General features: G+C 51.9%; 1 protein-coding gene across 1 annotated transcript; it reads right to left on the bottom strand.

Annotated features, from left to right (window-relative positions):
* Positions 1 to 5,053: 5,053 nt before the first annotated feature.
* SIGLEC10 (sialic acid binding Ig like lectin 10) lies at positions 5,054 to 22,080 on the bottom strand. The gene is made up of 19 exons (XM_081119020.1): positions 22,021 to 22,080; positions 21,572 to 21,955; positions 21,090 to 21,365; positions 20,861 to 20,908; positions 20,145 to 20,402; positions 19,629 to 19,781; positions 17,391 to 17,475; positions 16,759 to 17,057; positions 13,577 to 13,656; positions 11,205 to 11,700; positions 10,789 to 11,073; positions 10,439 to 10,486; positions 10,052 to 10,315; positions 8,767 to 8,814; positions 8,379 to 8,636; positions 8,004 to 8,288; positions 7,638 to 7,734; positions 7,415 to 7,562; positions 5,054 to 6,040 (listed from the first exon to the last, which is right to left on the bottom strand). The coding sequence occupies exons 1-19, from the start codon at positions 22,052 to 22,054 to the stop codon at positions 5,825 to 5,827; spliced, it is 3,762 nt and encodes a 1,253-aa protein (XP_080975146.1). The 5' UTR covers positions 22,055 to 22,080; the 3' UTR covers positions 5,054 to 5,824.
* Positions 22,081 to 23,644: the final 1,564 nt, after the last annotated feature.

Genomic DNA, 23,644 nt, shown 5'->3' with positions numbered 1-23,644 from the left:
GGGATAGGAGGAGAGGGATAGGTCTATTTTTTTTTTTTAATTAATTGTTGATTTTGGCGTATTTTTATATTTACAGAAAAGTTACAAAAATAATACAGAGGATTCCCATACACTCCTCACCTAGCTTCCCTAATGTGAGCTTCTTACGTTTTGTGTAGCATTTGTCACAAGTTACAAACCAACATGTTAACTAATTTTTAAACCACTGCCCTTCCCCCTCCCCTGTTCCAGAATCCAATGCAGGATCTCATTTGGTCATCACATCTCCTTTGTATTCTCTGCTCTGTGGCAACGTCTCCCCCCCCCCCCAATCTTGACAGTTAGGAGGAATACCAGTAGCTATTTTATAAAACAGAGATCGACCTCAATGAATAATTCCAACTCATTAGATTCTCATTTCAGAGAGGACCAAACTGTGCCTCAGGGAGTTTGAGAAAGTTGCCTAAGGTCATGGGGCCAGTAAGCCGCACAGCAGGGACTCCAACCTGGGGCAGCCTGGCTGCAGAGTCTGTGCTTTCAATGGAGACACAAGTAGAAGCCAGACTGCAAAGGACCTTGTAGGCTACAGTAAAGACTTTAGACATTTTTTTTTTAACATCTAGAACATTCAGATAACTTTGAACGTTTGAAAGTAGAGGTGTGACATAATTTGAGCTGTGGCTTAAGAAGAGCACTGTGCCTTCGCTTTGGAGATTGGGTTGTAGCGGAAAGCAAGAGTGGGCGCATGGAAGCCCCGGGAGGAAGCTGCTCTGGCCCAGGCGGGGGGTGGCAGTGACACCAAGGTGGTGGGCATGGGAAGATGGGCATGAATTTGAGAGGTACGGGTGCCCCTTGAACAGCACGGATCTGTACTGCGTGGGTCCACTTATATGAGTCAACGTTTTGTTGTTTTGCGAGACAGCGCTTACTGCTCACACCGGGCATAAGGGGGTTGCTCCCGGCTCGGTTGTTAGGTTCCCGCTACGGCCGCGATTACGGTCCTATTCCTCCGGGGCCGCGGACCCGGCCCTTTAGGGCTCCCCGCTCACGCTCGGAGGGAGGGGGCGGGATCTAAAGAAGGGCCTTTCGCCCGGCTTTCAAAATTGACAGACCAGTTCTGAAAAGTGGCCAATCAATTCCTGGGCCTGGGGAAGTAGAGCTTCCGATTTGCTGGGCACCTCTTTAGCCTCCGCCCACTTCTTGTTTTGAGAGGCAGCGCGAGACCTCATCCTCTGCTCTGATTGGAGGGTGAGCTTGAGTTGCGTCCAAGTCCCCTCCCTTCCTCCCTCGCTCTTTGATTGGCTACGTGTCTGAGCCCGAGCTTCTTTCTCACCCTCTGATTGGCTGTTCTCTTTGTGCACCTTTTTCGTGCTTTTGCTTTTGGCTTCTCTTGGTGGCAGGTGCCCGCGCTCCGGGAGGATCTCCTCGGCCGCGCCCGGTGACATCCAGCCGAGGCCTAGAGACCCGAGGGGAGCTTGGAGAGGACGGGGCCCCGGGCTGAGGGGAGTCCCGCCCAGGGAGCCCCACTGCCCCTCCCCCGCCTTAGAACCAGCCCTTCCTTTCAGCGCTGCCCGCAGGCTTCGGACAGCCAGAGACGCAAGATTCGGCTCAGGGCCTCCCCAGCCCACAGGGCCCCGGGGTCCCTTAAGGCCCCTTCCCCCCACTTCCGGGAAACCCGATAAAAACGCCCCCAAGCCTCGGCGGGGGCGGGGGGCAGGGCGAGCTTCCCGGCTGGTGACGCACCTGCGTGCCGGGAAGACCGAGCGTCGCGACGCAGAGCTGTGCGTTTGGGACCCTCCCTGACCTCCCTCTACGCGCCTGATCTGTCGGCTCGTCCTGATTTTTACCCTTGATAATAAAGCTGGAGTCACGTACAGCGCTTTCCTGAGTCCTGTGAGTCATTGTAGCGAATGACTGAACCCAGGGAGGTGGTGGGAACCCCTGAATTTGTAGCCAGTCGGTCAGAAGTGTTGGTGGTCTGGGGTCTCTGAGCTCGCGGCTGTGTCTGAAGTGGGGGCAGAGGAGGTGCAGCCCGCACCCCACAGTCCAGCATGGTTAGGGTGTGGGAGTGGAGGGGGCACCCAGGAGGGCATCTCACCCAAGAAGGCAGCAGGAGGCCAAGTGACGTGTGCTAGTGATGGAATTGGAGAAGATGTGTGTAAAATAATAGAAAATATAGTATGTATGTATATATATAGACACGCGCACACACACACACACACACACACACACACACACACACACCAGGTTCTTGGCACAGAGCTCCTGAAACCCTTATAATTTCCTGAGTGATAGGAATGTATTTTGTTCTAATGAGGTGATTCTTGGTGGGCTCCTGGATGGGGGCTGGTCACCAAAAAGACCAAGCAATGATTAGAAACCTGGGCTTTTCTCCCCTCTGGGAAAGTGACAGAGGCTGGAAATGGAGTTAATGGTCCATCCTGCCTGCATGATGAAGCCTCCCTAAAAATCCCAAACTACGGGGCTTATAGAGCTTCTGGATTGGTGAACAGGTGAAGGTGTTGAGAGGGGGATACATCTGATGATCGCATGGAGGTTCTTCACCCCTTCCTCACACCTTGCCCTAGGTGTCTCTTCCATCTGGCTGTTCCCCTAAAACATCTCTTTATAATAAACCAGCAAGTGTAAGTAAGGGTTTCCCTGAATTCTGTGAGCCATTATCAAACCCAAGGAGGGGGTCATGGGAACCTCCCAATCTATTGCGAATCGGTCAGAACACAAAGGACAAACGGACTTGTGACTGGCGTCTGAAGTTGGGAGAGGGGCAGTCTTGTAGGACTGAACCCTTCACCTGTGGGTTCTGATGCTATCTCGAGGTAGATAGTGTCAGAATTGAGGTCAATCATAGGACACCCAGCTGGTGTTAGAGAAGCTCTTGATGTGTGGAAAAACCACACATCTGGGGTCACAAGTGACATGAAGTATGATAGCAGTGTGAGAGTAAAAGAGGAACACACAGGAGGGTTTTAGCCCTTACAGTGTGGGAGGAGGGTGCACTTTCATGTCAAAAAACAGAGGAGTTGAGAAAGTCTGACCAGGCCCGTCTCACACTGTTTGCTCCATGAGAAAGCCTGTCTTTGGACACCTGCCACACAGAGGGCTAGCCTGAGTTAGCCAGAGGGACCAGTTTCAGCCAACAAGAGGCCATAGCTGTGGCCAGTTTGGTCAAGAGTCACTTGGCCCCATACCTGCCCCTCCTCTGAGCCCCAGTACTTGGGGAAACTAGGACTTGAAGTGGGAATGAAGAAAAGGTGTCAGGGACAACTGGTCTCCCTGTCTCCTCCAAGGAGTCAGGTCCCAGCCTAAGCCTGTGCTGGATGGAGGGGGAGATGATGGGGTTTAAACCAAGTTTGAGGTGAAGATATAAGATTAGGCTGATTTTAGTCATTAGAACTGACTGGAAAGTTACAGAATGTCAGAAACGCTGTTAGGGGCTAAAAAAAAAAAAAAGTTTAACAGAACACAACTGAGTCAGTGATCAGAAATATGGAACTGTTTTATACTTACACTTCCTGGAGCTGATAGTCTCTGATTAATTGGTTATGCAGAGTATCTGGCAATGCAGAAAGCCCAGGCTAGGTCCTCGAGTCCGGGCCTGGTGGTGGTTTTTGTTTTTGTCTTTCTCATCTACACAACACTGCGAGAATTGGGTGACACCCCTCCTTCCCTCCAAGTCCCAAGTCATTATTGCATAAGTCAGGACCTTAGCACACACACTGCAAATTTACTGACCCCTGGTCAACCTGTTGCCCTAGCGACAAAGACTTACAATCTTGCAATTTCCCAGGTCAGACAAACGCAGAGGGCTTGCGGAGGGCTTGCTCTCCTGGAAGGATGTGGGGATCCAGGGAGGGAAGCAGAAGCTCCTCCAGCGCCCTCCCCGCTCTGAGTTTATGAGAAAGAGCTCAGGACCTGCAGTGCTCATCTATTTTAGGTTCTCAAAACCTGAGTTTGGTTCTCAATTCTGCTATTTTGCAGTGTGACCTTGGGCCCATCTATGAAAGGAAGTGGGTGCACTGGGTGACCTCATCCACAAGTCTGTAATTCCATTACTGTGTGTGTCCTGGCTTCTGAGGGCCAACTTCAGTCCTGGCAGCTCATTCAGTTTTAAATTTGTTTTTTAATTCTCACCCAAGGATATGTTTTTATTGATTTTTAGAGAGAGAGAGAGAGAAACATCGATGTGAGAGACAAACATCGATTGATTGCCTCCCATCTGGACCCTACCAGAAATTGAACCCGCAACCCAGGTGTGTGCCCTGACGGGGAATTGAACCTGCAACCTGTTGGTGTAGCAGACGGCGCTCCAACCAGCTGAGCCACCTGGCCAGGGCCAGTTTTTCATTTTATTCAGTACCCAGAGGCGCTGGCACATGGGGAAGCACAACATGTCAGAAAAGGCCTCGTCGCCATATCCTCAATTACCCAGTAACTACCAAATCAAGGCTCCTAGTTAATTAGGGCTTGGCAAGGTGGTCTTTGGCCAAAGACATCCTTAACTTACTATGAGTATTAGGTGGGGTGATATAAGCGTTAAACAGCAGTGCCTGGGGTAAGTGCTCCATGTAAGTCAGTGTTGTAAACATCTTCACAAATAAATAGCTCTGGAATTTGAGAGGGTTTAGCTCAAGTGGGTATAATCTCTGGACTTCCTCTCTTATTCCCTCGCTCGGGACATCATTACTTCAGCGCATCTGCCACACAGCCCTGCTTCAGCTTAGACAACGTTAACCTCTCCGTTCACAGCTTCGTCCTCTCGGTCTAGGTTGTCGCCTTTTGAAATTGTCTGCCTTCTGTTCTAAATCTTGCCCTGCTCTTCAGCATCTTTTAAATATTTATTTATTTATATTTCCCTCTGGAGAAAAAGAGGAAATGTTTATTATCAGCTGATAGAAGTTTTTTGCATAGAAAAACCCAAAATAATTTTCAGATGAAGTTTAAAATAGGCAAACTTCTCAAGGTTGATAGATATAAGGTTAACATGCAAAATTCAATGTATTTCTACATAGATCAGAAGCAACCAAAAAATGACAGAGAAAGAAATATGCCCTTTTCCCTTTCTTTTTATTGTTGACACTATTACAGATGTCCCCACTTCCCCCACCTTTGCCCCCTCCACCCAGCCCTCATCTCCCAAATATGCCGTTTTTAATAGAACCAAAAAATATTAAATACCTTGAGAGAAATCTAATGAAAATATGTATGTCTTCTACACAAAAGATTATAAAGCATTATAGAGAGAAAAATATTTAAAGGACACGGTAAGTGAAAGACCATGTAAAATATTGACTGGATTTTATAAAGATGTCCATCGTTCCAATGAAATAGCCTCCTTTTTAAAATTTATTTTTCAATTACAGTTGGCATACAATATTATATTTGTTTGGGGTGTACAACATAGTGACCAGACATTTACATACTTTATGAAGTGATCCCCCCGATCAGTCTAGTCCACCCCGGCCCCATCCATAGCTATTACAATACTACTGACTATATTTCCTGTGCTGCACTTCACAGAGGCGACTGTTGAACCATTTTTAAAGGTTCTCCCACCTTGGGGAAAAGTGAGGCTGAGTCATCAGCTAGGGCCGTGCCCGGGTTTGTGAAACAAAAAGTTTATCCCTGTTCTCAGAATGATGGACCCAGAGAAGGTGGCTCTGGAGAGAGGCGTCCAGCGGTTGCGAATGCCAGGTCTGGGATGGGATGACCCACCCTTGGAGGAGTAAAAAGAGGAGAGAGAGAGGCTTTTCCCTCTTTTCTGCATTTGCTCAGTGACTCTGCCCTTCTCCCCAGCCTGGATCCCGACCCACAGCCCAGCGGACCTTCAGTGGAACCTGATTTCTGCATATTCCGAGCTGGTGTCGTTGGGCTGCTGGGTCTCCTGCGGCCGGAGGCGTGGGAAGCTGAGAGCAGCATAGTGAATCTCCTCTTGGCTGTTCCTGGGCCCTGGGGCTGGAGGGGGCGACTTGAGTTCTGGGGAGTTAGCACCTGCTGGAGGGGCCCGGGAAGGGCTGCTGGGTTTGGCCTTTCGATTCCCAGCCTAAGGGGAAAACGACCATCACTCGTGATTCAGCCAACACTCGGGCGTGTGCCGTGCGGCAGGCACTGAAGGAGGAACCGGGGTTACGTCGGGGTGTAAAATAAAGTCTCCCTTCTCACTGAGCTCACCTCCCATCTTGGGACAGAAACAATAAACAGATGGCTGTTGAGTAAGCCACTGACTGGGTCTGTGGCTCTTTGCTGTGGCCACCCCGGCAGACTCACACAGGCCGAGTCCTGTAACCACCATCAAGATACAGAACGGCTCTAACCCCACCGAGGCCTGGCCCTAACCCCCCGCAGGTACTAATCTGTTCTCCAGCTCTACAAGTTGGTCATCTCAAGACTGTTCTATACATGGAATCATGTACGTGTGACCATTGGAGATTGGTCCCTAAGCTCTGTTTAACCGGTAGCAAGTGTCACTCATTTGTTCCTTCCTTCTGATTGTATTCGAGGGGGTTGATGGCCCTGTTCAGGTTTTAAATGGATACAATGTACAGAGAAATGGATTGGGGGTGTGGGGAGCAGAGAGGACCCACAGAAGGTGGCGCTGGTGCCCAGGAGGGAAGCAGGAGGAGAAGTGGTTTGAACGTGTCTTGGAGGGGATTCGCCAGTGGATGGACTGGGAGGTGATAGAGGGGAGACGCGTGACAGGGGACTGAGGCTTTGGGCTCAAGCAGCTCGGGAAACGTGCTCTTTGCTGTGATGGAGGAGACGTGGAAGTGGTGTAGTCACTCATAAGTTTGCCTTTGGACAGGCTGAGTTTGGAGCTGCTGCCCTGACAGTCGGATGAGAGTGTAGGGTTCAGGGGTGAGTCTGAGAGATGTGAATTTCGGGGTCATCCGCGTATAGATGTTTTCTCCTGAAAATATCCAGCATTTGCCCTACATTTTCTAAGTGCCAGGTACTATTCTACATGTTTAACAGGTACAATAGGACCCTACCAAACATCTGGAATGATCCTAGCTGGTAGGTACCACTCTTTCCCCCATTTTAAAGTTCAAGAAAAGGCCCAGAGAAGTTAAGCTACTTGCCCAAGGACACACAGCGATGAACGCGGGTCTGAACCCAGGCAGCCCTGCTGTTAGCTACCGGGACACACTGCCTCTCCGCGATGCCAATAACGGTTCCATCATTAATGATAATTAATAACGTCCTTGGTGGTGGTGATCCGGCCTAGCTGCTGCATCCCGAGCAAGGGCGTGCCTTTTACTCCCCCAACCAATTCAGAGGGAGCCCGCGATTCTGGTCAAGGTCTCGCAGACGGTAAGTGCCAGGGTCAGGATTTGAATCCAACAACCATGAGGTCCCTCAGGCGAAGGGCGGGGACAGGGCGAGAAAGGGGCAGAGCGCGCGCATCCAGGCCACTCACCAGGCCACGCGCGGCGGGGACCACGTTCACGTAATCCAGGATGGTGCTCCTCCGGGTGACCCTGGCCCTCCCGGTCTCTGTCCCAGCCTGAGCCTCTGCCTGGGCCCCAGCCTCCGCGTGCGTCCGAGCCTCCCGCAGAGCCTTCCCGCTGAGGAAAGGACCCGCGTGGGTGTGCGCCCCGGCGCCTCCCCGCCCCGGGCCCTCGCTCCTGCCCCTCACTCACGCGAACAGGACGAGGCAGAGGACCAGGGCGGCGACGCCAGCGCCCAGAAGTGCTCCGGCAGAGAATCCTTTCGAGGTGAGCCCTGTCTTCCCCGCACCTGGAACCAGTCAGCCCCCCTGAGCCTCTCCATCGACCGGGCGCCCGGGCTTCCAGCGCCCGTTCCCGGCGCCTGGCCCGCAACCCCTCAAGGTCTGGTTCTCTGAAACCCCGCGGCAGCCCAGCCCGGGCTTGGCACGTTCCCCCGCTAAGCCCCAGCCGCGGGGGCAGGGGGCCCCTCCCACTCCAGCTCCAGCTCCAACCGCAGGACCCCGCCCTTGCCCCCCCCCCCTCAGGCCAGGCCTCGGGGGCATCCAGCAGGCCCCCCACCTGGCCGCAGCAGGACAGCGGCGCTCTGGGCCCCGTGGACACTCCTGGCCTCGCAGCCGAGTCTGAGGCCGGCGCTGAGCCCCCCGCTGAGGCTCAGGGAGCTGTTGGTCCAGGGCCCTGTGGAGCGGGAGGTGACCGTGTAGGAGGCCTCGCTGCGGTTCCCCTCCAGCAGCTCCTCCCCCAGCTTCCAGCGCAGGGAGGGGGCCGGCTGGGCTCGGGAGGAGCAGCTGCAGGTCAGACCCTGGTCCTCCCAGGAGCAGGAGGGTCCCAGCAGCCGTGGGGGGTCTGTGGGGAGAGAGGAGAAGGGTCATTGGTGCCTCTGCCCTGCCAGGACCCAGGCGTCCTGCCCGCAGGTGCCCCCGTCCCTCCACTCACAGTGCACAGAGAGGTTCAGGGAGACGCTGAGGGAGCCCAGCAGGTTCTGAGCGTTGCAGATGTATTCTCCTTCATGCTCCAATTGTATCCGAGGCAGCTCAAGGACCCCAGAGTCTGAGGGCTGGGAAGGGCTCCAAAGCTGTCCCCCCCGGGCCCAGCTCAGCAAGGCTGGGGGGTTGCTGTGGGTGACACAGAGCAGACGCAGGCTTTGGCCCTCCAGGACGGGGAGGATCGCGCCATTCCTGAGGTTTTCCAGGACTAGGGGAGGGAAGAGGCAGGGAGTACACGTAGTTGAGGGCACCGGGACCCTCGCCCATGGGCACATTCCAGACGCCCAGGCCCCAGTCAGGCAATGAGAGGCCCAGGCGCCTCTGCCCCCCTTTCCTACCTGTCCCATTTGCTCCAGAGACCGTCACTGTCAGGTTCTCAGGGGCATCTGAAAAAGAGACACAGCACCAGCTCCAGACAGGCCAGGGGCCTCACTCTGGGCAAAGGGTCCCTGGGGACAAAGGACAGTGGCAGGCGTGGGGGGAGGATTATATCACCCACTGACACAAACTACTCAAGGAAGTAGATAGGTAAGAGGGGCTGGTTCCTGTGATACAGTGATTTATAGTATATATATGTATAGGTACAGAGAGAGAGAAAGATAGACATAGACATAGAGATACAGAGATAGACATAGACATAGATACATAGAGATATACAGATATAGATGATATATAGATATAGATACACATATATGCATATAGATATATATGTGGTCTGGGTCCCCTTTCCTGACACAGAGCCCCTGAAAGCCTTGGGGTTTCTAAGTGATGAGAGTGATAAAGGAGTCTTGATATTCATAACAAACCCTTTGCCACTACACCTGAGTTTAGGTTAATGAGGTGACTTTCGGAAAGCACCTACAGATGGGAGCTGGTTGCCAAGGAAACCCATCAGGGAATTGGAGGGTTGGAGGGTTGGGATTTTCAGTCCCACTCCCCGACTTCCCAAAGGGTGCAGGGACTGGAGATTGAGTTCAGTCACCAATGGCCAAGGACTTAGGAAATCATGCCTATGTAATGAAGCCTCCATAAAAACCCGAAAAGAGGGCGTTGAGAGGGCATCTTCAGGGTTGGTGAACATCTGGAGATTTGGGGAGAGTGGCACCTGGGGAGGGCATGGAAGCTCTAAGCCCTTCCCCATACCTGGCCTTACCCATCCCTTCCATCTGACTGTTCCTGAGTCAGATCCTTTCATGACTAACTGGTAATCTAGTAAGTGATACGTCTCTCTGAGCTCTGGGAGCTGCTCCATCTAGCAAATTAGTCGAACCTGAGGAGGGGTCATGGGACTCCACCTGTAGCCTCTACCCTATGGGCAGAAGCACAGGTGACAACCTGCACTTGCTATGGGCGTCTGAAGTGGGCAGTCTTGTGGGACTGAGCCCTTAACCTGTGGGATCTGTATTTCCGGGCACTTAGTGTCAGAATTGAGTTCAACTGTAGGACACCCAGCTGGTGTCAGAGAATTGCTTGGTGGTGGGGAGAGAAATACCTGCATTAGAATTGAAACCAGAATCATTAGTCCCATAGGCCTGGGTTCCTAGAACTCTGGGACCGTGTCCGCAGTCCCTGCCCCCTCACCCTCTTGCCTCCTGGAAACCAGGCCCCGCTTGTCACACTCACAGTTGACCGAGAGCTTCAGGGTGCGGCTCTGGAAGCCCAGCCTGTTCTCCGCTCTGCAGGAGTAGCGCCCTGCGTCCCCAGGCTGCACCCCAGGCAGTACCAGCTCCAGGCCTCCGGAGCCGGAGGGGTGGGACTGAGAAAGGGCTCTGTCCTCCAGGGCCCAGATCAGGGTGGCAGGGGGCCTGCTGTCAGCAGCACAGAGCAACCTCAGGAATTGGCCTTTCTGGGCTTGCCAAGATGGGCTGTCTCCCTGGAGCTCCAGGACTACGGAGAGGGGGGGAGAGAAAAAGGGGGAGGGAGGAACACTGTTTTCCCCACACTCCTGACAGCTTTTCATCCCCAGAGAGGACCGGCCCAGCCCTGTCCCACCCCGCAGGCCCCCAGTACCTGATTCCTTGTCGCTGGAAATGCTGATGACTGGGACTTTGGGGGCGTCTGCAACGAGATTGTGAGCTGGCATTGGGGAGGAAGCTTTGGTATCCCACAGCCAGAGAGAACCCACTCTGGGAACACAGAGTGTGACTAACCTCAGGGAAGTCAAGTGACAAGGAATGACAAAGACAAGCTTTTGGATGGAGGACCAGATGGCATCATTCCCCCTCCTATTCTCCTATCCTGAGATTCTACACCTTCCTCTCCTTGGGAACCCCCCCCCCAAGCCACCCATCACCAGCCACATCTCCACCTCTCCACCCACCCCTCCTGTTGGCCACCCTGAAGTCCCCCACCCAACTCACAGGCCACATTAAGCAGGACACTGTTCTCGATGCCCACACCCCTCCTGGGGAAGTCCACTCGACAGGTGAGGGTGGTGTCATGGTCCTGCTGTCTCGGGGTGAGGGTGAGCACTGAGACGTGGGCTGTTGTCACATTGATTTCTTGGGAGGAGAGGGCAGCCCCCGTCCAGGAGAAAGTAGGGGCTTCACATTGTTCCCAGTAAAAGTCAAACACACATATGGCTGTCACCTGGTGCCCAGGATCCAGCAACTCTGGGACGTAGACAGCTGGCTTCTGTGTCAGGGCTGGTATGAGAGAGGGCACGATTGTAGCCCCAGATGGCGTACTTCAGGGGGTGCTTCCCCCACATCCATCCCAGCATGAGAGACAGAGGGTGGCAGGGGGAGGTCCCACCCCATTCCAGCCAGTTCCATACCTGTCACATTCAGATAGAACTGATATCCCAAAAAATTAAATTTCACAGAATTGCCTCTCTCGAACCGAAAGAAATACGATCTTCTGTCTCCCTCCTGCACATCTGTGATCAGCAAGGAGCAGCTGCGATCCCGGAGACTGCCCACCAGCTGGAATCGGCCCTGGGTCCATGATGCCACCTCCCGAAACTGGTTGTTTGTGGCCACTGGAGAAGCACTGTCCGTATTCGCTGGATGTGTGAACCAGTAGCCATGAGCTGGGGTGCTCTCAGTGTAGCCTTCCTGAGGATAGGAGAAAGAGCAGGGCACGAGCACACACAGGCCTCGCTGCGCTGTCACCGTCTTCTCCACCTTAAGCCAGTAACCTGGAACCAGTGTCTGCGACTTCTTGTGGCCCTGATCCTGGCCCACCCAGCCCTCGGCCCACTCACCGCCCCACAGCAGGGCCCAGAGCAGCATCAGGAGCATCGCTGCCCAGGAGACACTGGGACCTGCCCTGAGACAAGTTCATTCCCCTGAAGCTGTGACTGACACTGGGAAGGGACAGAAGAGGAAGCCAGGGGCGGGCAGGCGGAAGCTGGGTGTGGGAGACTGATGCATGACATGAGATTCTCGTCTGAGACCAACGGGATCTCCCTTTCTCCCCACTCCCCACCCCACTTCCCCCACCTGGACTCTTTGTCTTTCCTGGGGGTGCCTGCCTGGTGTTGGGCTCTCTGAGCTGGTCCTTCCCAAGTCACCTCTGCAGGAGGCAGTGGGGGGCATGTGTCCAGTCCTGGGGCCTGGCTGGCGTAGGTGGAAGGTGGGGGCTCCCCTGCTGGGCCCTGGGTCATTGGGGAAGCAGAAGTGAAAGCTCACAGTGAGCCCTTCTTACAGGGGCCCCAGTGATGGAGCAGAGTGCAGTGGAGGGTGAGTGTGTGGGGGTGGGAACAGGGCTCTTCTTGCCACATAGATGCAGGGTGCCCAGTAAATTTCACGTTCAGATAAACAAGGAATCTTTTTTTTTTTTTTTGGTAAGTATAAGTATGTCCCAAATATTGCACGGGACATACTTATACTAACATGATATGTTTTTTACATCTGAAATTTGAATTTAACCAAGCGTCTTCTATTTTTATTTGCTAAATCTGGCAACTGTAGGCTGGTCTCAGGGCCACCCATAATCATCCATGGGAGGTTCACTGACCCTGGTCCCCCAGGAGCACCCACACCTAAGACCTGAGTCCATTGCCCATCTCCTCTTCTTCTGTCATACAATTGGGTGACACATACTTGTAACACCTGTTGTAATAAGAACACCTGCACCCAGAGGTGAAGCTGAGGTTGGGAGTTGCAGGGGATGTAAAGGGCATGGGAGGCGTGAAGTGAGATAAAAACCCCATTATAGCTCTTCTTCTAAAATGACTCTGTCTTGTTTGTGTAGAGTCACTGTGCTTGACCACTCAACCCCATGTCCTTGGACCTCATGTGTGGCAGGTGCCATGGTGCAAATGGGAGACCTGCACGTAAATGAAGTACAGTGACTGACCTCAAGAGACCCAGTTTGGTAAATGGAGATCCTTAGAAACAGCAAAGTACTAAAGTGCTCATAAATGTCTCACTACCCACCCCCCTGCTGGCAGGAATGTTCTTGATGGGCCTGGGGAAAGAGGGGTCCCTTCTTCCAAGTGAAGTCAGGACAGGTGTCCTAGAGCAGGTGACATCCAGCTGCTCCTGTCCTGCTCTCATATCCACTGTATTACCTTGCACTGGCTGTCATAACTCCACTGACTGGGTGGCTTAAACAACAGAAATTCATATCTTCCCAGTTGTGGGGGGTAGAAGTGCAAAGTCAAGGTGTCACCATGGTTGGTTTCTTCTGAGGCCTCTCTCCTTGGTGTGTAGGCAGCTGTCATCTCCCTGTGTCCTCATATGGTTGGCCCTCTGTGTGTCTGTATCCCAATTTCCTCTTATAAGGACACTGGTGCTCTTAACCTTGGGCCCACCCTATGACCTTATTTTAACTGAATTGCTTTCTGAAAGCACCTATCTCCAAATATGGTCCCATTCCTAATTACTGGGGGTTAAGACTTCAGCATACAAATTGGACGTGGGACATAATTCAGTTCATAGCATCCACCCTCCTCTTTCCTGTTCACTGTGATCCCTAGGTCCTCACTGCCCAACCTGGGCTTACTGGGGGAGAACCAGGCTCCCTCCTCCTAGGGGAGCTCACAGAAGAGGCAACTCTACAGGGAGGAGTGAGAGGGAGGGAAGGGTGCCTGGTCCTGCTGGGAGAACGCTCTGGAGGAGCTGAGAGCTGAGTCCCCAACCCTCAGCTTAGACCCAGGCCCACCTCTGCCTTTGAGCATTCCCATGCCTCTGTGGCACTCACTGGGGTGGGAAGCAGGAAAATGGCAACCTCGTGGTCCTTAGGTGGTTTCTCCACACCACTCTTGGATGCTGCCCCTTCAGCTGGAGAAGGGACAGAAGACCCTCAGCCTCGTCAGGGCTGAAAGATGCCAATCCACATCCCCCCAGCTCCTCCAGGCTGACCTGGGGCCTCAGAACCCACCTCAGAGTGTAGACCATTCTTGGGGTTAGATGGCCCTTTGAAGCTCAGAGCTGATCCCTCGGGTGTGGGGCTGAGGAGGACTCCAGTGCCAGGCAGGACAGCTTGGCAGCTCTATGTCCACAGCCACATTGGCAGGGAGAGGTGGAAAAAGAGTGGGGCCTGAGCGCCGGTCAGTGACCTCGGCTGTGGACTGACCCTTACCCTTCCAGAGGCAGCTACCAAGAAGTTCCTGGAGCTGGTCCCGAGACCATCATCGTCTCCTCCCCTTTCCCAGCAACACTGAGGGTTCTCTTTTCTTCCCTTCACAGGGAACTTTCTTCAGTTATCAATCCTTCTTTATTGACCATCCACCCTGCCCAGCTTCGTCCAACCTTGCTCCATCCCCACATCACTCAAATTCATCCTGTAAAAATCACCAAAGACCTCAAACGACCAAAACCCACAATTTGTTGAAGCAGATGCCCCTCAGCAGCATGTGATGTGCTCATCACCTGTTCCCTTTTGAAGCACTACATTGCGGCCCCCGTGTCACCTGGAGCTGCCACCTTAGTCATGCGGGGACACCATGCACCTACTCCAGATGAAGGCGCGTCTTCCTGTCCCAGTTCCTTCCTTAACGTCCTGTGCTGCCAGCAGGGGGCGCTCCATTCCACCAGCACAGACTAACCCTGTGGAGCCCCAGGCACCAGGGCCTGGGCCATCACAGTACTGGTGAGGTACAGCTCCGCAGGGACTGCTTTCCCAGGACCTGGACACGTTTGCAAATATTGTTCTTCCAAAAATACTGCATTCGTTCTCATTTGCACCTACAAACGATGACTGTGTCCCTTTCATGGCACCTCCATAGAGCTGAGTCTCTGCCCGGGGGGAGCCTATCAGTGCAAACACTGTCACCACCACCACCCCACTTGGCCCCCTACAGACCCACCCTCCTCCAAATTTAAAACACTTCAATATTGCCCCCCACTCTCACAGCATCATTCTGAAACCACATCCACCCAGATGCACTCACCATGTGATGTCACCTTAAAAAAACACACGTCCCTGTGGTGTCTGAGTACCTTCGGGTTGCTGTCACAGAACACCACAGGCTGGGTGGCTTCAAGAGCAAACACTCATTTCTCACGGTCCTGGAGGGTAGAAGTCCAAGATGAAGAGGCCCGCGGGTTCGTGTCTGTGAGAGACCGCTTCCTGGCTCATAGCAACTGTCTCCTCACTGTGTCCTCGCATGGTGGAGGGGGCAGGAGATCTCCGTGGGGTCTCTTTAATAAGGGCACCATCCTTTTTGTTTTTAAATATATATATATTTTTATCGATTTCAGAGAGAGGAAGGGAGAGGGAGAGAGAGAGAGAAACATCAATGATGAGAGTCATTGATCGGCTGCTTCCTGCACACCCCCTGCTGGGGATCGAGCCTGCAACCCGGGCCTGTGCCCTGACCCAGAGTCGAACCTCAATCTTCTGGATCATAGGTTGTTGCTCAACCGCTGAGCCATGCTGGCCAGCCGTAATGACAGCATTTTCAAGACCTAAGAGCTTCTCAAGTCCTTTGTTTTATTGTGGTAAAATATCTGTAAAATGAAACTTTCCATTTTTAACATTTTATGGGGTACAATTCATTGGCACTAGTTACATTCATAATGTTGTGCAACCATCACCACTGTCTATTTGCAGAACTTGTCGCCACCCCAGACAGAAACTCTACACAGTTACACAGTAACTCCCATTCCCCATCCCCTGACTCCAAGCCACCACCGTGCCACTTCCAGTCTCGATGAATTTGCATAGTCTTAGTTCACATAAGCAGAATCATACAATATTTGTCCTTCTGTGTCTGGTTTCTTGCATTTAGTGTATTGTTTTCAAGGTTTCATCCACGTTGGAGCAGATGTCAGAATTTCATTCATTGCTTTTTAAGGCTGAAGCATGTTCCATTGTATGTGTTCACCTCCTTTGGTTCATCCATTCTTCCGTGGATGGACACTAAGGTTTGTTCCAGTGCTACTTTGACTAACACTGCTATGACCCGTGGGGTGCAATTACCTGTTTTTGAGTCTGTGGGTCCAATTCCTTTAATATATACCCGGGAGTGAAAGTGCTGGGTCATATGGTAATTCTAGGTTCAACTTTAGCAGGAAATGCCAAAGGGCTTTCCAGGAGGCTGCACCAATTTTCGCTTCCACCAGCTATGCACAAGGTTCCAATTTGTCCAGATCTTCACCAATGCTTGTTATTTACTGTTTTGTAAAACATATAGCACACGTACGTCCCAATGATTGTGAAGTAGTATTTCATCGTTGTTTTGAGTGCATTTCTCCAAGGACTAAAGTTGTTGACCATTTTGTTTATGTGCTTCTTGGTCATTTGTATACATTCTTTGCAGAAGCGTCTTTTCAAGTCTTTCAGACGGTAGGTGTTTTTAAGTTGTGTTCAGTGATGTACCTCTGCTGTCTACAGCAATGCTGGCCCATGATAAGTGTTCAATAACACTTGCTAAATGAGTCTATAAATAGATGCCCGAATGTCACTATGCTCAGAGCTATCCAATGACACACACACACACAATGAGGGAAGATTAAGACTTAGAGATGTAGGGATGGGGACGGAATGATATTCAGCCGGAGAAACTGCACATGCGACATCTCAGAACCATATAGGCTGTGGCTGGGCTTGGTGTGGAGATGGTGTGAGATTCAGAGACATGGTAGAATCTGGTGGAGAGGGGAGAGACCACGCAGAGCCCTCAAACCCAGCCTGTGGTGTTTGCACTCTTCTCTGGCCACGGAGAAGAACCATCAGTGTTCATACTTTGCTAGAAGTGCACCATATGTCTTGGGAACCACCACCTGGAGGACTGGGTCGAGCACAGAGATGGAGTCAGGAGGTTGATGTGTTCGGACAGCCAGGGGAGAGATGACACCACAGGAATGACCAGGGTCAAATGGGGAGGGGACAGAAATCAGATGAGCTCTGATTAGGTGCGAGGATGGACAAGACTTAGGGAATTGCTGGATTGGGGAGAAGAGAGGGAGCACGAAGTGGAGAACCACACCCCACTCCTGGCCTTAGAGAAGGGGACCATCGTGTCATCACTGTGAAGAAATGGATTTGGGAAGAAGGTGCCAGCTCGGCTTTAGCAGTGCTGAGTGGAGCAACCTGGGGGAACATACTGGGGAAAGTGTCCATGGGGCGTAGGCTGGTAGAAACCTGCGTCACCCACCTGAGGGGCCAACCAGGGACAACGTTTGCATCCGCCATGTTTTCTGTGGTCCTGACCCCCTTCCTCTTGCAGGACCTCACTCTGAGAAAAGAGACCAGTGTCTTTAAAGCTGATGAGATTGGGGTGCAGGAGCAGCAGACCTTGTTCCCTGTAAGGAGCTAAAAGGGAAACTGAGGCGGGAGAGGGCTGGTCTGGCCTCACAGGCCACCTTGAGTACAACAGGTGCCTCTCATCCTGGACACTTGCCAGGTGGTGCACTAATGACCATGGCCCATGTGGAATCCTCACCCGCCACCCATCAGCTTCCTGGGTGCCCCATTCGCTGACTCATTCAAACCCCATTACTTGTTCTGGGACTCAGCCTCATGGTCCTGCCCTCCCCACGTGTCCCTTTCCCCCCGGGGCCGAGCTCACATGAGGACAGTGAGGCAGAGGAGGAGGAACAGGGTCTTCACAGCTGCTTCCCCGATGGCCACCAGCACCACCTCTGTCCTGAGTCCTAAAAGATTGATCAATGTGACTGCAGATATAAAAAGATCCCTAAGCACTGTAAAAATTCCCTGACCACAAAGAAAAGTGTGTGGCGTACTGAAGAAACTCATCTCAGCTCATGTTCCTGAAAAAGAGCTACTTCCTCTAACTTGAACATTGGTTCCAAGAGCGATTAGGAAAGTCTCAAGGACACGAAGTAGAAGGCTCAGCAAAGAATATCGACAGACGGTTCACAGAATGAAAGATACACAAAGTGCTCTTCATCACAGAAAGTCATGCGCAACACCGTTCAGAACAAGAGAAACACTAATGATAGCGTGAAAGCCCTAAACGTTTTATTTACCCCTAGTCTGGTGAGGCTGGGGGAACACTGACACTTTCACCCATCGCTGGTCTGGATGAAAATGTCCACCCTCGATGCGAAACAAATTTGCATATTTTTGGGAAATGGAAAATATGGAGGAAAGGTAACCCTTGTGCACTGTAGGTGGGAATGAGATTAGTGCAGCCACTGTTGGGGAACAGCATGGAGGTTCCTCAAAAAATTGCATAAGAAACTATCATATGATCCAGCAATTGCACTTCCTGGTATTTATATGAAAAAAACAAAATCACTAACTTGAAAAAGTATTTCAACCCCCACATTCATTGCAGCACTACTTGCAGTCGTCAAGATACAGAATAAACCTGGGTGTCCACCGATAGATCAATGTGTAAGAATGATGTGGTATACATACAAAGCCATAAAAAATGGAACTTTCCCATTTATGACAACATGAATAGCCCACGAGGCCATTATGCTTAAAATATGTCAGACAGAGACAGACAAATACCATTTGATCTCACTTATATGAGGAATCTTAATAACAACAAAAAAACCAGATTCACAGACAGAGAACAGAGTGGTGTTTGCAGGAGGCAGCAGATGGGGTTCGGTGAATGTGTGAAAACTTCCAGTTAATAAAATAAATAATTCTTAGGGATATAATGTACAGAATGGTGACTGTCCTTAACAATACTGTATTGCATATTTGAAAGTTGCAAAGGAAGTATATCTTAAAAGATTTTAATGCAAGAAAAACATTAAAAATAAAATTTTATAAATAGAAAAATAGAAAGAACACACGAACTCAGTTTTGTAACTTTAGGAAGTTATGCCAAAGGTGTGCATATGTGCACATGCACACAACACACACATTTGTGAAATTAGATACAATATTCATTGCAGCATTTTGGTTAGCAAATAAAATAAATGTCACAATTTCCCATTATTAGAGATGCAAACAAAATCAGAATGCATCCATTCGATACCCTGGTCATGGAGAAGGAATGAGGAGAGTTTGTACAACTCATATCAAATGACCTCTTAGATCCTTTACCTGAAACCCCCTGAGGCCAAATAAGAACAATGTCTAAGGAGAGAACAGTTACCAGAGAGCTATTAGGTAAAAAATTCCCAGACACCATAAAGCGCTTGGTCCTGTACATAGTGCCACCAGATAGAGTGAAGATACCTCCTTGAATACATGGTATCAGTCAAATATTGAAAAGAACCATGTCATTCAAGTGAATGCCCTAGAATAAAGGCAACATTAGATCTACCATAGGAGAGAGATTAACAATTAAAGCCTTAAAAATATTGGCCTAACATGCAAGTCGCTTCACTGCCTTCAAGGAGGGGGACCAATATTCTTTAAAAGAATCCAACAAAAACAGGCCATTAGCCACATAAAACTGACAATGTCCACCACACAGTGAAAAATTACTAGACATATAAAGAAGTATGAACATGCAACACTTCATTAAGAGAAAAACCATTCACTAAATCATGCTCAGACATGGCAGAGATGATGGACTTAGCAGACAAAGACATTCAAAGAACTCTTACAAATATGTTCTATATACTCAAGGATGTAAAAGAAATATTGCCATAATAAAAGAAGAAAAATAAGATAAAAAACTAAAAGAGATCAAAACCACATTAAGGTAAGCGCACCAAAGCAAATATTACATGGAGTATGATTCAAATTCCTAACAAAACACTACATGTTTTCCTCACTTGTCCTCCCAACCAGTAAGGTAGAACTGTCAAGAAGAGTCCTGGGAACCCAAGGCAAAGAATTATTTCTGAGTGGGGCATGGGGATGAGTGGTACTGCACCTCCTTGCTCCACAAAGCTGTGCAGAGTGGGTATTGGGACACAGTGGTTAGATGGGCCCTCATCCTCCTGATAGGGCTCTGGTATCCAGACCACAGCACCACCTCGAGGAAGGGACTCAGTCACTCCTTGCAGCCTGGTCGCCATGGAGGTCTCTGAAGAAGTGGAATAAACAAGTGAGAGAGCAGTGCTTTGAAGAGTTTGCTCTAGAGTGGACAAGAAGTGTGAAGCCATCAAGATGTCCCCAAATTCCAGGACACTCTGAGAAGGCCTCCTCCCCTGGTGTAGTAGATCCAGGTGAGGCCATAGGTGAGGAGAAAACCAGCCCCGTGAGGGTTCCCGCCCTGAGAAGGTGAAGACCAGGAACCAGGCACCCTACTGATCCCCACAGATCTGGGGACAGGACCCAGAGATGCCTGGGAGGAGAGTGGGGAAGGTGCAGAAGTGCATTCCTTTAAGTCCACTCCTTAGTCCTGCTTACAGCCCCACCTCACAATGCAGGTCTTGCTAATACTCACCCTGCACAACCAGGTTCAGGGAGATGTGGTAGGAGATCCATGGGTGCTGAGCTCGGCAGGTGAATTCCCCTCCATCTGACAAAACCACCTGGGGCAGCTCTAGGACCCCAGGATCCAAGGGCTTGGAGGGGCTCAGGGCCAGGCTCCCTCGGGACCAGCTCAGCTTGGCAGGGGGCTTGCCATCCGTTTTACAGACAATGCGCAGGGACTGGCCCACCTGGACTCTCAGGGAGGTGGCATTGTCCAGGTCCTCTGGGACTAAGGAGACAGAAAAAGCCAGAAGGGCAGGGCTGAGAGGCCCTTCCCTTATATGTTCACCCACAGACACAAGAATGGAAAATAGCGTCTCTGAGGCAAGCATTGCAAGTAATGGCCAGTAGGGGTGAATGTCCATGGGGTGAGGTGGGGGAAGGAGAGGCAACCTGCTGATCCCAGAACAGGGGGATGGATATTTGGGGAATAGTTGGTTAAATCTAATCCTGGGGAAGTGGTCCTTGATGTGTGACATCGTGCAGAGATGTTGGCACACGTAGGTCTGACCATCGGAGGCTCATACACAGGTGATGCTCTCAGCCTCTCCCCTGAGGGCTGAGGGAGCCAGGGTGACTTCTGAGCAGGGAAGGAATAGGGTCACATTTGGGGTATGGAGAGATCATTTTGGGGCTCAAATTGTGGCATCCTGAAGGGGGGTGTTGAGACTCCAGGGCCTCTCCCACCTGTGCTGTTTCCCCTGAAGACATGAATGGTAAGGTTCTGCGGGCCATCTGGAAGAGAAATACATAATTGGCCACCTGCAGTAGGATGGGCTGGTCATGAGCAAGGTGCTGGGTCTCGGTGTCCTCCCCATCTTCACTTTAGCCATGCCTCCCAGAACAGTCACCAGGCATCCTGCCCCCTCCCTGACACTGTGCCCACAGGAACCTGTAGGCCTGGCTGAACACTCACACACGTTGAGCTGGATGGTTCTCTCTGTGCTCACGCCAGCTCCTGGGAAAGTCACTCTGCAGGTGAGATTGGTGCCGTGGTCCTGGGGCCCTGGTGTGAGGGTGACCACTGAGGAGTCGAAAGTCCTGGAATCCAGGGAGGTGATGTTGACCCCAATCCAGTAGAATTTGGGGGGTGTCCCCCTCTCACAGGCCCATGGCACTGTACAGGTAATGTTCTTGGGGTTCCCAGATTCTAGGAACCCCTGGAAGTAGATGTCAGGAGTCTGAGACAGAGCTGAAGAAAAGAGAGACAGACCCGGGTCCTGGAGATGGGGTCCCCGAGCGTGCCCCTAATAGCAGCCTCTACCTCTCGACAGCCCCAGTGTCCTCTCCCCGTGGGTCCCCCTGGGTTTTATCCGGGATGAGATGAAATGGGTCCCTTCCCCGCCCAGGAGCCCTCAGGACCCATCCATGTGCCCTCTCCTTGACCCCATTCCTCACCCGTCACATGAACAGAGAGCTGGTTCTGTTTGTAACTGTATGCCTCATAATATCCCCTCTCCACTCTAAAGAAGTATGTCCCCGTGTCTCTTCTCTGTGCATCTCTGATGTCCAGGGAGCAGTTGTAGGCCCGGGGCTCCCCGGCGAGGTGGAATCGGCCCTGCGCTTTGTACTGCGCTGTACGGTCGGGGTTGTTTGTGGCCACTGGAGGGTCCTGGAATTCATTGGCCCCTTCCCGGAACCAGTAGCCATGAGCCGGGGTAGAGTCGGTCCAGTAGTAACGACGATAGATGACAGTACAGGGAACAAAGACGCACAGGCCCTCCTGCACTGTCACGGACCTCTGCACTGTCACCTGGTGGCCCTCATCCTCCGCCAGGGATCCTGTGGGAAGCGGGGGTCAGCTGCAGCCCCCATGCCACCCCCACCTTCTCCCCTCGGGCACTCACCTGCCCACAGCAGGGGCAACAGCAGCCGCAGCATCTCCAGAGGGTATCTGGGCTCCTGCGGGTGAAAAAAGAAGGAAGTCAGTGGGAGGACTGCTGTGGGGAGTGAACCAAAGCTAGGGAGGAACATGGGACCTTCCCGCCCACGGAAGAGGAACCTCAGAGCTAGAGCTCGTATACACCCTCTGCACACAGCAGGCACACACCCAAGCCCCCCAACCCTGGAGATCCGCCCAGAGATGAGTACACAGGGGCAGACCTCGGTCCTGCGCCATCTGGAGGGCTTCCCTCCGTCACCGCATCAGGACCGGGACCTCTGAGGGCATCTAAAGATGGGACACATGAGTCTCCTAAAGTACCTCCTGGTGTATTGCCTTTTTAATTTTTTTCCAGTACAATTTTTTAATGAATTTCTTCCATGTCCTACTTTAGGAAGAGTCATATTACAAAGACAGGTGAGTTACTAGCCACCTAACCCACATCCTTAATGGGAAACAGCTAGACAGGTGAGTTATCAGCCACCTAACCCACATCCTTAATGGGAAACAGCTAGACAGGTGAGTTATCAGCCACCTAACCCACACCCTTAATGGGAAACAGCTAGACAGGTGAGTTATCAGCCACCTAACCCACACCCTTAATGGGAAACAGCTAGACAGGTGAGTTATCGGCCACCTAACAGGCACCGTTAATGGGAGACAGCTGTTGGCAGAATAGGGGAAATGTGAGCCCAGGCGCCCCTTCCTGGGCTCCCTCCGGCCCCTGCTCGCCCCCGGCCGGGGTGGATGGCAGCCGGTCCAGAGCAGGGCTGGAGGGAGAATCTGCTCTGCGCCCTTCTGACTAGAAGGGGGAAAGTGCGGAGCAGCCCCTGGAAAAGGCCATGTCCCGCATTAGGGGCCTTCTCCTTGTCTGCTTTAGGGAAATGCTGTCACCTTGCCATGTGCCCACTGGAGGGGAAGGGTCTCCAACCGACCTCAAAGCAAGAGGCCAGCTTTACTCCAAGGGTCAGTCCTCCTCTGTCCCTCCCAGCCACTGGAGCCTGTCACCGGAGGGGCTCTACCTACAGCCCCTCTGTGGCCTTGAAGAGGACAAATAAGCCAGATGAGGAAACCCCTTAACCACACAGCAGTCAGAGGCCTGGCCTGTAAGGGGGTGGCCGCAGGACTGGTCAAAGCGAGTTAACACAGAGTATTGGGAACACAAGAAACGCACAGGGGAACCTGAGGTTATGCAAATAAAACTTACTTGGTACCCTTAATTCTCAGGCTCCACCCAGTGGACATTTAGCCCAGACACCGCCCTATGGAAGGGCCCTGCCTACCTGACCAGACTCCTCAGTTTCCCTTCTGGCAAGTCCAGGATCCATAAAGCAAAAAAAACACACACAAAAAAACAAACAAACAAAAAACAACCAAAGAGAAAGAGGGAGGGACTGTACCCAGCAGCACCAGGAGCTCGGGCAGAAGTGGCCGTGGCCCCACTTTCAAGAGAAAACTGAGCCCGGCCGGGCGTGGCTCAGGGTTGAGCATCCGCCTCGGATCCAGGCGATCGGGGTTCGATCCCCGGTCAGGGCACATGCCCGGGTTGCGGGCTCGATCAATGACTCTCTCATCATTGATGTTTCTCT

This window comes from Miniopterus schreibersii (assembly GCF_964146895.1).
Source record: "Miniopterus schreibersii genome assembly, chromosome: 18".
In the NCBI taxonomy this organism is placed as follows: Eukaryota; Metazoa; Chordata; class Mammalia; order Chiroptera; family Miniopteridae; genus Miniopterus; species Miniopterus schreibersii.
Note: the sequence above shows the minus strand (reverse complement) of the source record. Positions and strands in the feature narration are given on the sequence as shown.